Source organism: Neopelma chrysocephalum, unplaced genomic scaffold (genome assembly GCF_003984885.1).
Source record: "Neopelma chrysocephalum unplaced genomic scaffold, ASM398488v2 Primary Assembly neopelma1_104, whole genome shotgun sequence".
NCBI classification, from domain to species: domain Eukaryota; kingdom Metazoa; phylum Chordata; class Aves; order Passeriformes; family Pipridae; genus Neopelma; species Neopelma chrysocephalum.
Genome location: NW_020897768.1, coordinates 852,869 through 867,806, shown reverse-complemented (window position 1 = coordinate 867,806; position 14,938 = coordinate 852,869). Strand labels below are relative to the sequence as shown.

The 14,938-nt window shown below is 41.4% G+C and overlaps 1 protein-coding gene across 2 annotated transcripts in view; it reads right to left on the bottom strand.

The window, feature by feature from the left end:
* The window catches only part of HCRTR2 (hypocretin receptor 2), a 35,496-nt gene extending 22,442 nt beyond the window's left edge, over positions 1 to 13,054 (bottom strand). The window contains exon 1 of one of the 2 annotated variants that reach the window (XM_027696064.1): positions 12,716 to 13,054. In XM_027696064.1, coding sequence (XP_027551865.1) covers positions 12,716 to 12,944 — 229 coding nt within the window. In that variant the 5' untranslated portion in view covers positions 12,945 to 13,054. Of the gene's footprint in view, positions 1 to 4,213; positions 4,296 to 12,715 lie in introns of those variants that run through there. The other variant, XM_027696065.1, reaches the window with a different exon arrangement.
* Positions 13,055 to 14,938: the final 1,884 nt, after the last annotated feature.

The window sequence follows — 14,938 nt, the reverse complement described above, 5'->3', positions numbered from 1 at the left end:
GTGAGGCATATCAGTCCTTTAACAACATTACACTGAATTCATAAGCTACTAAATTAAAAATGCCAAAATTCAGTCTGAGAAAGTAGCCCAAAAGTAAGTTTTTTTATTAATTTTGGAAGACAAACCCTGACAGACTCTAGCAATCCAAAGCCTTTGAATGTTTTAGATTCAGTCACCAAAAGCTCTTTAAAAACTAATGCACAAAATTTTCCAGAAACACCACAATACTTCTTGTAAGAAGACAGTACAACTCACTGTACATCAACGGGTCTTCCCTGCAAACAATAATTCATCCATCATGCAAATCTAGAAGAAGATTCAAAGTCTCCTTAATCTGTTAGGATATAGCACTATACTAAATTTAGATATATGAAACAGATCACAGAATGTTTAAAAGTTGAGTTAAAAATGTCCTCAAGAGAATGCCCAAATCTAAAATGGAATCAGCTAGAGTTAAGCCATTGTCTTATTAAACTAGCTAAAACAGCTGGAAAAAAATGCACAGACTTCAAGGCACATAAGCTCTTGAGATCAGATGTTTCTTTAGATCCTAAGAAGGATGATGTGCCTGAAAGCTTCTGTCTATCTTCCAGCTATCTTCCAGATGTATCAGTTAATCTAATAAAATATATTAGTTCATTCCACAAATCTTGTCTCGTTTGAATCTTCAGAGCAACAGAACTACAGCAAGACTACAACTGAGCCATTGCTGGCAAGTTTACATTTTACATCTGTTATATTTGAAGATATCACACATCTCTTAAATGTGTTGCACTGTCTAATTATCTTCCTTATTAAGAAAAAAAACCCCTCGTGTTTAATCTACTTTTATTTTGCTGCTATTTATATTGCTTTTTTTTTCCGCACACAAGCAGAAAGAAGAGTTTTTCCCAGCAGCAATGTTTCATGTACGTAGAGATTGTTGTTACACCTTTCCTCAGAACTTCAGAGCTCTTTAGCTTTTACTCCCAGTGATTTCTTGAACATCTGCAACTATCCTTGTTGCTGCTGTCTGGACACTCTTCTGACTGAATCGCCTCTTTCTGGTGAGAGTACAGTGACCAAAATTGGTAGAATACTCATTCAAGATCTTACCAGAGCTTTAGCAGGAGCTGAGACTACACTACTTCTTCATGAGGGCTATGTTTAGACATTTAAAGGTAATTTAGGACAAAAAGAAAGGGAGAGGCTACGTGGCCTTTAGTTTCTCCAAAACAAGATGATTTTATCATATACCTTTTTAGGATATAGGTTTCCAAGATTCATCTAAAATCTCTTTCGTGACTCAACATATGTTCTTCATATCTTTTAGTGTGTCGCAGAGATAGTTCCAGATTCTATAGCTCGTATAATTTAATTTTTGCTACATATGTATCTTGCTCTCATAAATGCAAATTAAAACCCCTCTACAAACTCTTCACTGTTCTTGTACTGGTTTTGGAGGAAATCTCCCACAGTATACATTTCTTCTATTTTTTTCTTCCTGAATACACAATTTCAGGTTCTCTTATCTGTGGCCTCAGATATTTGAAAGGCCAGGCTTATAAATCAGAAGTTTAAAGGAAACATCATTTTATTTGTATTTTCTTCCTATTTGCGTGATTTAAGTTACCCAGCGAAGTAATTATTTCTATAGCATTGTATGATAATTACAACATAACTATTCAGAGCTTTACCATTGTCTGTCACCCAGTTACTACAGCTATAACTTATAGTCTGACAGTGCAGAGGCTACATCTAACAGGGAAGTAATACATTGCTGCCCCTCTGGAATGTTGTTTGCAGTAGAAAATACAATGCTGGGGACAAAATTGCAAACACTATTTCATTTTCAATAATTTTAACACTTAACTCTAAAAATTTGAAGATTTGGACTTTTACTTATGGCTGGTTCTTTGTCTTGAGTGCAATTCATATTGAAAGTATGGTCCTGTCTTGTACTTAGGCAAAAGCTGATATTAAATGGCAATGTTTTGCGGTATTTCTTATTTCTTTTATCAGTAGGCAAAATTTAAATAAAATATTGTTTAAAAGTCAGAGTTTGGCTACTTTTCTCTCATGCTATGGTTTCAACAGTCCTACATTCTACCTAATTCAGACAAGTGCATTGTTTTCAGCCATGGATGTCAGTCCTTAAAGGTGAAAGGCTTAAGCAGATATGTATGCTTTCTGACCAGGCCTATTCTCACTCCTGTGCTGGCCCATCTGGGGAAAGCACCTGAACATAAACATTATTTCTGGCAAAACAAATCCATTAAGTTGACAAATGTAAAGTCAATCTCACTGGCAGCCAACTGTATCAGAAATCAATTCATAGCATTTTGCATGTTGGGTTCAAAGCTTTCTGTCAGTATGAGCAACTGAAACCCCGCAATACCCCAGACAGCTAAGAAATATTATCATTTTCACCTTTAGCACAAAGAAAGTGAAATGCAGAACAGAATTTGTTGAAGGTCATACAGTGAATCAGACACTGACGAGAATAAGAAGCTTGGACTCCTAATTCCCAGCTCTTTACTAAACCTTCCAGATCACACCGGCTTAACCTGGATGGAATTTAGATGAACTTCAGTAATTACTTTTCCTCAGAGCAATGTAAAAGCCTATGCCCCTTTCTACTCAGGGTCTAGCAGTATGCAGGAAAGCCAATGTACAAAAAGTAGCCCTGAACTCCTTTGAATTCTAAGCCACAGGGGCAAGAGACCCGAAAGGTGGAAAAACTCAATAGTTTACAAGCATAGAAATGCAAGATAATTTGTTACGTTATATTTCTTTGTTTATACTTGTGTTTCCCCTTTTGACTTCTTCTCTTCTTTGCAGCACAAAACAATTTTCCATTCTTTTTATGGCACATAGCACAAGAGCATCTTAATTAGCATGTTTACATACTACTATATTAATTAAATATCCCAGAAACTCATTCCATTAATGTATTTTAAAAATTGTGAAAAAAAGCCCCTGAAGAGGAAGTATTTTCAAACCAAGTCAGCTTTCTGTCCCCCTCGTTGCCCTCTGCTGGTTGCAGTATTGTTTTCAACCTGTGCAAGCATGGGTAATATTTTATTTCAGTGCAAGGCTAAACAGCTACGAGGATTTGCTATGATTTATTTGAATAGGAAAGAATGATATAAAGATATAAACAGGTCCTAAATGACATAAAGTTGCTTCAGTATATTCCCTCCAGATCCCATGTCTTTCTGACTTTATTACAGTACAAGGTTATTCAGGAGTCTTGGACAATAGCTTTATTGATATACCAGTGCTTTAGCAGCTCATCAAGATTCACTAGCTTGTGTTCAAAACCTGTTACTTTATAGGTATACAAAATACTTTGACTATGCCACTGAATACAGGATAGCTTGTTAATGATCAGAACAAAAAAATTTTATATACTCTCTTCTCGCACTCCTTAAATTATGCATTGTCATCTCAGGCAGTTCTGTAGAGAAGTGGAGGCACTCAGCTCACTATAAACCCTCAAGAAACCTGCTAGAGAAAGGAAGCTCTGTGGAGTAGAAATGCCATCTGCCTACCCAGAAGGAAATAGCAAAGAGCTGTAGCTTTCCAATCAGCCTGGAGAAGAGGAGCAAGGATGAGAAAGGTAGCAAAAATTATGAATTAGGAGTATATTTTACCAAAAAGTACTTCAAAATCATAAAATAGGAGATGAGGCCAGCAACAGCCTTCCTAAAAAACCTGGGATACACCACAGCACTAATAGGATGCCTGTATAGCTGAGGCACAGTGTAGTGGCCCAAATTGAGCTCTTCAGACCTCTGTTAAAAAAATCTATGAAATAGTAAAAATAATTGAATAAAACCTCAATTTAACATTATATGTAAAGCTTTTATGCAGCCTTTGATGTTCTGGACTATAAATGGGACTGAGAAAGAAAATGGGGAAAGTGGTGTTAACACAGGCATTGAAGAAAAGAGGATTAGAATTTAAAAAAAAAAAAAAGAAAAAAGGCAGGAGAGAAATTTTAGAAGTAATTCAGAAACAGACTCCTGCTGTGCATGCTTTTCCTGACTGCTAGTGCTCCAATGGAACCTAATTACCGGCCCATCGTACTTCGTTATTTTCTGCATTTTTGTTTTTATTTTACAAAACCACTCAAAGTTAGTTCTTCCTGCACGTGCAAACATGCAGGCCAGCTTTCACAAGGAGCAGCTGTTTTTCTAATGGCTATTTGGTTCTCCCTTTGTCATCTCACCTCTGGCGCTTTACTTTCGCTAGACTCCAGCAAAGCTTTAAGCAAAGCCCTTGCTGTTCCTTCCTCTGCCACACAGTGTCGGTGAAGGCTCGGAAACCAGACGGAGTCGCCAGGCTGACAGTGGAAAAACTTGTGGAGGCATTACCCAAGCGAGGACAGTTCTGCCAAAACGAAGCTTGTTTCAGAACTCATCCCGCTCCCCAAAAAGCCTCGCAGGAAAGTCTCAGCAAGGACAAAACATAAAAAATTAAAATCAAAGTTAAAATGAAAGACAAATACTATTAGAAATCCATCAAGAAAGCTTCTCCTTGTTATATTCCCGAAGAAAAAAAAAAACACCCCTCTAATATGACAATATGGTGAGATTGATATTTTTCACATATAAATTTAGTCTAGTCCCTGTTGGTTTAGTGTCCTGAGGCATTTTAATTAGAGACTGTAATGCCGTTTAATCAATTAGCACAGCTCATTGTGTATCAAGCTGAATATGAAAACAATACAAAGGCTCCATCTGGAATAAAGTGCAGCTGCTTGCCTCCTGGAAGATTTATGCTGTCTTGAGCATATTAAACACTGTGCTGCAGTTCTTCTGCTGGTGGACTGCTGGGTCAGCTGTCAATTTGTTTTCTACATATCAACCCTAAATCGTTTTCCTCACACTCCAGAAGTCTTGTCAACCTCTTATTCATTGGGTCATCTTTCAGTGTGACTTTCTGGGCAAAACAGAAATGTAATTTCCATAATCAGCAACAACTGACATTTCCATATATATAAAGGAACTTTTGATAAATAATTAATCCCAGATGGATGTAAACAAAGAAGAATAATTTTTCATACTAAACCTCAATGATTTTATTTTGCTTTATAATTCAGTATTACAACTGTTTGACTAAAGTATCACAACATGGTCATCCAGCAGCTATTTGGAACTGATGTTGTGATTGTAAGCACTGGTCCTCAACACCTCCAAATGCATGAGGCAGAAAGCTTCTAAAAAGCTTTACTCCTTCACAGTATTTTTCAATCAAACAGTGATAAAAAGTGTGATAAATAAATTTGAGTTACACAATATTTATTCTCTGCCTCCTATACCCCCAAGAAATTGTTTTCCCCTGACAATGAATTGGTTTTGTATATGGAATTCTCCCTTTTGTTCTTTTTTAATGATACTACCTGCTGCAAATCAAGATCTGAGTGGTGGGCTGTCGAGCAACACAATCATCTTTAAAGGAAGGCTGTTGATAGTCTACCAACTGGAATTCTAGAGAGCTAGAGCCCCTGTGGAAACACTGAATCAATGCATACTGCTGGAAGAAGAAATGCTGTCCTTAAAACTACCTTCATTATGACCGATTCCTGAATAAGGATTCTCCTACTTTGACTTAAGAGTCTAAAAATTAGGTAGCTAAGACTAAGGTTATTTTATTTGTGTGAGGAAGGCTTCCCATGAGTATTTCAATAACTTCATTGATGATCTTGGTTAAGGGGAGAGAAGCACATTAACTATTGCAGTGGATATTTAATTAGCAGTTTTTGAAACTAGCAATGAGAACAAAAGATCTAACACAAAGCAATCTCTTCTGTGAATAGCGAGATGATATCTACTACTTCTTAGACTGTCCATCTCTGACCCACTATTAAGGTCTAAATTCAAACATTACTTCATTTTTACATAACTAATCTTATCTGAAAAAAGGAGACCAAGGTGAAACCTGGTGTATGTTGACAAGTAATAGAAAGAATGACACAAAGAAAAGACACTTTTTAATACAATGTTTATTACAAAGGGAATATTTTTAAAAAACCCTACATCTGGTAACAATGCCCAGCAGATAAGAACTGTCCTTGAATATGTGATGCGATAGCTGAAAAGACAGACAATACTCTGGGCAAAGGAATTACACAGCCTACCAGTGAGGTGATAGTTCCTTATCAACAGGAAACACTAGATGCATCAACAAATTCTTAGAAATATGACAGAAGAAGTAGGTGGTTAGGTCATGCTCCCTATGTATCACACATAAACAAGTACATATGCGTAGGTTCAATCACACAGGTAAAATACCAAAACTGTACAAAATATAGTTGAATAACATAGAACATATGAAATCCCAAAGTATTTTGTTGAATATTAGCTTCACTGAAATGTACTAATGGGGAACTGTCTCCCACAAAAGACAATGAGGGCCTACATAAATAAAACAGATATACAGCAACTAGTTTGCTTGCAGCAATATATTTTCTGAGATGTTTTCTAGCTACCAAGTGTTCTATTGTCCTGAAGCTCTTAAGAGGACTTCAGAGTTGAGGGTTGTGGATGACTCATGTTCTCCAGCCTAATTCTACATTTTAGGCACTGCCTTATTAATAACAATTAATAATAATAGGTGTTAGACAAGAAAACAAGAACCGAGTTCTGTGCTGGAAGCTTGTTTCAACAGATCACAACTGGGAGTAATAGCATAACCATCTAATTAGCACAGGATTCATTTTCTAACTCAGTCGCATTACATAATCTTAGGCAATTAACAATCTAATGGAAATGGGAGTTATTACCAGAAGATCAGCTATGCTATAAAAAGAGACTGCCCAAAATGCCAGATTTGGTCAGCTGTGGTGGAACAAAAAGGTGCCATCACAGAGTTTTCCTAATCTAACTGTACTGACTAACACAGACAGATTGGTTTTACAATGTCCCACCACACACACAAACACACACAAATCATTACCAGTATTAATTGGCAAACCTGGTCATCTCTGCAGAGCTGGCTATACTGATTGATCAGATGTTTCATAATAATAATTGATAGAACTATTTTTCTATCCATAGTAACAATAAAAAGCCTACAAAATCCTTATGCACACTTCCTGTTACAGATGGAAGAGCCATAATATAGCTGTCATACTGTACATGATGCTATGATAAAAAGATGTCACACTTCACTGATCCAATTTAAATGTGCGTGAATCATTAAAATCAAGGTGTGTTTCACAGCTGAAATGCTGTCCAATTTTGAAACAGCATGCTTAAAAAGCATCTGTCAGTCACTGTAAAATGGAGTTGCACTAGGAAAAACCTTTTCATGTCCATGTCTGTTTCTAATGTAGATGTAAGAGTGACTTTTCTTTAGGATATACAAAGAAAATACAATCCACTATGCTAGTGGCATGCTCCAGCAAATATCTTGCATGTTATACAATTTCTGAATCTCTATCATGAATCCTTCATTGTCAGTATTATATTCCACAAACTGGGCTAAAATCCTTGCAGTCTTACTGTGCTAAGGACCAGTAGACAGAGCACAGTTCTGTCAGGGCTGAGTGCACCCCCAGGCTCTGCAACCCCAGGGGTTAGGTGCCCATGCTGTAGGCCAGCTCTGGTACAGGGCAACATATGAGCTGGGATCTGGCTCCTGGGAACACAGCCTTTGGAGTACTCTGTGGGTCACTTCTTTGCCTTGGAGCTGCATTTAAGCTCAGGATCTCACACTTAGCTCAGGCAAAGACCATGTTGCAAGTACACATGTGCCTTGCTGAATTTGCTTGTAATCCTCATCCGCTAACTTGACTTTCTTGGCTTAAACTTAGACCTGCTTTGTCACTATGGATTTGTCTGGTGATTGCTGGGAGGTGACTGAAACCTGCTAAACATTACCAGACCTACCAAGCTCTTGGGCACAGTGGGACTGTATTGGTGAGCACAGTGCCCTGTCAGTCTTGCTGCTGCCCTCAGCTACTAGTTCTCCTTACTCTGGGGAACAGTCCAACGTAGTTCTTCTCTGACAAATTCCACTTGTGAGACAGACAGTAACTCAGCTGCTAATGTCCAAAAAAAACCAGAGCAGGTTTCACTTGACATGCAACACAGAAAATAAACAATGCTTTAAAACCAAAGAAATATTCTAAACACTTCACTTTTTTTTTCATTTCTGAAAATGGTGAGCAATCCCTATATTATGCAAACAGCAACGTATTTCAGCTGATACTCGAACTTACACAAATTAAGCTCATAGTTTCTATCTCTTAGGTAGATAAAATGTATACATATTGTATCATTTCCATGTGGTATCTTTTTAACAATGCTAAAGACATTCTAGTTATTATTCATCCAACAGATAAAGTTGACTCTCATGATGATACTAGAAACATGAAGTCCTTTCAGTGACAGATTCTCCAAGTAATCTGGATAAAATGAAATGTAATAATTTCAAATGTGATTAAATAAACTATGCCTCATTTACAACAATCAAATAAGATTCATGAAGATTATTTAAGAGAATACATGACTCATCCAATTCTACCAACACGTGCATGTATACCTAGACCTCAGTATTCACCGGATACCTTTAAAATGATAACAGAGCAGCATTTGAGACAGTTGCTGATTGATAGGCATTGACTAGGACTCTGGTGTTAGAGCTGTACATAAACCTTTTCTTCTCCAGCCCTAAAAAAAAATCAAACTACAATGAATAAAAATAAAATGGATGCTGTTGCACTCTATGACTCAGACTATGAACTCTTTGAAGAAAGGACCATAGTTTGGTTCGGTATGGATCTCAGCACAACTAGCAGTTACTGTAAAACAGATAATAAATGATACAGCTATCCAGAAAAGAGTAATTCTCTGTCAATTAGATGTGGTTTCATTCTGAGTTGGAAAGAAAAACAAGTATCACCAAATTGTGTGAGTACAGAAAGTTTCTGAAATTTCTCACTGATGTTCTGCTTGGTCTCTTAGCCTTGGAAGCCAGCAGTGCTTTCAAGCTGGGCACTGACAGGCTGTATGTGCTAAAGATTTCAGCTTCTGCCAGCTCTGGGGAGAGCTGCCAAGAGGCCCAGCAGCCCAGCTGGTAGGATGCCACAAAATTGCTTTTTCTGCCTTCAGTCTGTGATCAAACCAAGTGATCTCTGCTGTACATTTTTATTTTGATGAATGCATGTTCTCTAAGAGAAACCATTTCATTAGAAAAATTCTGACCCATGTAAATTAATAACTTCAACAAGGACCATTCCCATTCTTCTTTCACATGTATAAATGGAGTTAAATATATGTAGTTGTACATTACTTATTAATCCTTTGTGGTCTTACTCCAGTTATTAACTGCTGCAATTGGTCAGTGTGGAATGATATCAGTAACCAGAGACCTCTGTACACCGTAAAAATACCATTCCTTCTTTAATTATCTATTTTTCTATTTTCAAGCAGTGTTTTTAATTCAATGTTTTCAAATAAAGAAGAAACAGGACTTAATAGTCAACATACATTCTCCATTAAGAAGTCCTATGTTTTCCACTAGCTGTGCAAAGAAGTTGCAAGAGTTTATTTGCTCTGCAGTTTTAAAGAAATTTTCTGATCCTATTTACAAAAGAGAAAGTCCTTACCCTCAACACCTATTCTGCTTCTAAAGGTAAACACTGACCCAGTGAAGAAGAAAACAGGGCAATCATACTGATGTTATCATCTGGATTTCATATTCTCTGAATGTTCATGTAAATATGTCTTAAAACCATCTTAAAATCTCTTTCTTCTCAGTGGCTTACGCTGAAATCCCTGGTGAGCAGCCAACACGGGCACACGAGAATCATTGACATGAAGCACTTGAATGCAATACTGAAACTTGCATTCAAATGCAGACTTTACTTTAGCTGGTTTGTGCAGCAGCTCAGACAGTGTGTATCAACTCTTCTAATTAAATTGAAAGCTAAATAGCAATGCAGACCTTGTTGTATGCCACTATAAGTAGAATTCCTACTGTGCATCTCACTCAAGAGCCCAGTAGATGTCAATCATAGTTCAACCTTATGATTCTACCCTTGGTTGTTAATTAACTGTCAGAATGCTTCAATCCAGTTTATTAGTAATATCTGAGGGATTTGCTGTGCCTTCCACTTGCACAGATGTTATTTTTGGGACACTCTTAATCCCATGTGAGTGCACAAACCAAAATAAGAAGCAGAAATATAATTTTCAATACCACACAGGGAAGGAGAGGGTCTTTCCTGATTGCTTAAGTGCTATTTGAATAAGACATGGACAAAATAGAATCAAAGCATTGACTTCATTTGCCACCCGAGTCCTGCAACACTGGTGAAACATAAGCAAAGGAACACAATGCATCATTAAGGATGATACTATAAAGGACTATTAGCCAATAAAACTCTCTTTAGAAACACTTCTGCTCTTCAAGAAGGTCCATGACTAAATCCCAGGTTAATTTTGAACACGCAAAAGAAATCAGCTTCTCAGAGACACCAACATGTGTGCTGTTCTACATCAGATTTCACTGGTAGTAAAAGATTTTCACAGAAGTTTTTTTGGAAAGAGCATTAGACCACATCCATTTCTCTCCTCAGCATCACCTGAGCCTGCAATCAGTACCGTGTGAGCTTTCTTGAATAAAGATGAGACTGTTCAGCTAACAAGCACTTGCACCTGCAGATCCCACAAACAACTTGCCCATAAAAACCCCCAGCAGTTTTATGTGGGTAAGGCCTATGTCATGCATAAAGGCAGTTTAAAGAGCGAACAGCTTAAGAAGAATCATAAAATCATTTAGGTTGGAAAAGACCTTTGAGATCATTGAGTACAACTCTAAAACTGAATTATCTATTGTACGATTTACTGTGATTTAGAGGAGTGGATAGAAAGGTGTTCAGGTTTTTATTTTGAAAACACTATCAGATTTGCTATCATGTACCATAACTCGGAAAGAGAGATTTCAGAGAACAAAAAGTGGACATTTCAGTAAAAGGAATGGTGGGTGTACTGCCAGATGCCAGTTTCTGTTCCAATCAAAAAGGTAATGTGCACAAATGCTAGGGAAGAACAGCTGCACGTCAACACCAGTATCATCTCTATTTGGCACCGCACAGAGAGGAAAGCTTTTCTTCTCGTGGTTTCAGAGGGAAAAAGTGTAAATAGGGTGAAACCTCCTACAGCTCAACATTTGACCTTGAACCTTTACATGCAAGAGGGCAGCTTGTTTACAGAACGGATGGCAGCAAACTGGTAAGCACAGGTAGTTCTAAAACAGTCTTTGCTCAAAATGAAGAGGGCAGTTTTCTTCCTAGTTTGAAATACAGCATGTTTGCCAGGGCTCTTATCTTTATAGTGCCTGTCAAGCTGGCTGCCAAGCAATGGACCGAGCAAACGTGGATGTTTACAGGCATTTAGCGGACCGCTCCACAGGAAAAAAAAAAAAAAAAAAAAGAAAAAGGCAGCATCAATCCATTGCAAGAAAAAAGGCCTTTAAAAATGTTGCCTTTGGCTGCTGTCTTATTTGCATCCCGCCCCGGGAACCTTGCAGTGACAGCCTTGACACGCACAAATCCTTCTGAAAAACATGAATGAAAGACCCGTATGACGGGGCGGGGCTCAGCGCCCTCCGTTCATGGCAGTATCACGGATGGACACAGGGAATGCCAATGGCCGTGAACGCAGCCCAGAGGGGGCTGCCGGCGGAACCTGTTCCCGACAGCCACACTGCGTCCATTCATGAACGCGGAGCTGGTGAAGAGCAGCGCCTGCCCCGCTCCCCCGGCCACCCTCCCAGGCTGCGGGGAGAGAGGACACGCTCCCCTATGCCAGCACAAGCGCCTTTTTCGACAGCCCAGAGAACGACTCCGGCAGCGGGCTCAGAGGAGCGGAGGAGAGGAGAGGCGGACGGGCTGCCGACGGCCAGACCCCTCTTGCCGCTCCCACACACCGCCCCCGCCCGCTCCCGTAAACCTCCCGCTGTCCGCCGCCCCAGTCCACCCGTGACCTCCCTGCCTCGCCCCCGGCTTTCCGCCACTCTCCAGCAGCACTCTTGCTCCCTGCGAGGCGGCCACCGAACACCCCCCGCGCCCACGCCACCTCCTTCAAGGATGAATGGAAGCGGGAGGAGACTGGCTCCCAGGGATGCACTGCCCCGCCTCGCTCCCTCAATGAGCGCCCGGGAGGGGCCGCCTCGCCCCTGCCCTATTTCCCCGCTGGAGCAGAGGCACGGGATGCGCGTCCTCCACCCGCCGGCAGCGGAGGGAGAACCGCCGGTTCCCCTCATGGGGCGGGCGCCGTCCCGGGCCCCTCATCCCGCACCCCACACCGCGCCCGTCTCTGTTCTGTAGGAACACCCCGCGCTCCATATCCCCTGTGATCCCGGAGCAGCATCCTCCCGGGCGGGCTGAGAGGCGGAGCCGCCGGCCGGGGCGGCGGGGTTCAGCACCTCGGCCCGGCGGAGGGGGGCGGGAGCCGCCGGCAGCCCCGGCTCTGCCCCGCCGAGCCGCCCCGGTGCGCTCCGCCGGCCCCGCTCCCCCTGCCCCGCCTCAGCCCCGAGCGGTAGCCGCCGCAGCCCCCCGCCAGCGCAGGGGGTAGCGGGTTTTAGGGCCCCTTCTGCGGAGCCTGAACTTTCCCTGGCATTTTCAGCGGGGAATGCGAAACCCACCCCTGTTTCCAGCCACCGTCCGTGGAAAACCCATTTCGGGAAGGGGGAAAGCGAAGTTTGAGGGAGCTCGACTCACCTAGGACGTTCCCCACGAGAGCCACTATGAAGACGACGATGTAGCCAGCGATCAGCGCCCATTCGTATTCCTTGGGGTGCAAATACTCCTTCCAGAGGTATCGCAGGAACTCCTCATCATCGTAGTCGGAGGAAGGGGTTAAAAGAGCCTCCCGCGTTTCGTTTAGTTCCAACCCGCTCGTCCAATTCCTGCACGGAGGGGAACCATCCTCGGGTTGAATTCCGGACATCCCTGGTGGTTATTCCAAGGGCTAGGGAGAAAAAAACAACAAACACAAACCCAGACCCTCTCAGAGCATCCGAGCTTTCTCCCGCCCGTCCATCGAGGCTTGTGGTTGCCAGTGCGAAAAGCGGGGTGTGGGGAGAAAAATGACGCGGGAACTTACGGGAACCAATGCGGGAACAGGCTGGGGATCCGCGTCGGTCCGCAACCCTCCCTGACCAGCCTTTTTCCCCACCGGCCAGGGAGTGCAGCCTCCGCGAAGGAGGTTGCACCCCCGCCCGGTCAGGTGAAAGGCTGATCAGGGTAGGTTGCATGCGTCAGGTGCCTCACCTGACCCGGCTGGAAAAGTCACGTCCGTTTCAGACGCCGCCGATTTTTGTTCCCCAAACCGTGCACATGCATTCCCCCCCACACGCGAATATCTGCACGCTCTCCCCCCAGCCCATCCCCAGTCCCGCATCTCTCCCCCTCAACCCTACTCCCAGCTTGTCCATCCTCTTCTGACTCCTTCTCCTCGGTTTCTCACTCTCTCTTGCACAAGCACTTCACTTTAGACCTTTCTACATTAGATTCCAGATATATTCAAGGTATTTGTAAATTAAAGGCTGTGGAAGGCAGTCGTGACAGGAAACACAGGGTTAAAGGAGCCTTTAAAAAAAAGTAGCTAATGAGGCTGTCTCTGTGCCACTTTGAAAGCTGGGCATGGTATGGGGCTAAAACAGAATTGGTATGGGGCTAAAACAGAATTAACCCTGGTGAGAAAATCCCTGAGGGTGCTGAACAAACAAGTGCGGGGTTTCATAGGATTTGAAGATTGTGAGAGCTCACTTTAGGTTTGATTTTAGCACGCAGGCTCAGTGCACCGAGGTTGTTTCTAACGTCCAGCTTTGGATCTCTGAAGTGGGCTGAGCTGGCAGAAAGCAGTTCAAGAGAACCCAGAAGTGCTAGTTAAACAGTGTGATAGGATTTCTGGGTTCTGGTCATTGCTTCTTGAATTATTTTCATACTTTGCCCAGTGTACAGTTCCTGATAGAGAAGGGATAGGTTTGGACCTGTCCCTCCATGACTGATAAAATCCCTTCTTATTCAGGTAATCTGTTCACTTGCTATCTGAATAATTTAATGAATCTGATATAAGCACCATTTCTATTGTGAAATGGTACACCTCACTCAGTTAAGCATTTCAGTGCAGGGTCTGCACCTCCATAGAAATGGAGGGACTATTATGATGGAATTCTGCTTCCAACACGTAAGCATAATAGAGAGGCAGATATCCATTAACACTGTGCTTAGACTGCTTAGCTCTAGACAGTACTTTAGGCTCCTAAATTGTTCTTTATCAGTGTGCAGCCTTCTCTATTACCTTCAAAGTTCAATGCAGCATACCTACAGCTGGAATACCTGCTGCTTTTTCTTTTCACTCTAAAACAAAGAAAAAATTTCTTTCCTATTCCACAGGGAGTTTGAGTAAACCTTTTAATCTAAATATGTTAAAGAGTGAGATATACTTGGATATACAAGTAAGATCAGCATCTGTCTTACATAAATTAGGAAGGTGGAGGTTGAAAACATCATAAACAAAGATCTGGAACTAGTGAAAATATTTAAGGTTATATTAGTTGAGGTATGAATTTTGAGAAGTGATTTGAACTCTCCTGACAATGTGGGAATGCAGGTCTATCTGGTACATAAAAAGAGACCTATTTAAAGAGCTTGCCATGGTCTTTGCTAGTGGTGAAGAGACTTAGAGAATGACAATTTGGTAATCAGTAACAGACACCTCACTCATACTCCAGCTTGTTTTGTATGCTAAAATGTTTGTCATTCCAGTATTTGCTTCCAAGTTACCATAACGTCTGAAACAGGTAATGTCTTTTTCGACACAGAGTACTTTTTTCTTCCTCCTTCACCAGTAGTAACCCCACCTGGAGTGCTGCATCCAGCTCTGGGGTCCCCAGCACAGGAAGGACATTGGCTCGCTGGAGCAAGTCCAGAGGAAGG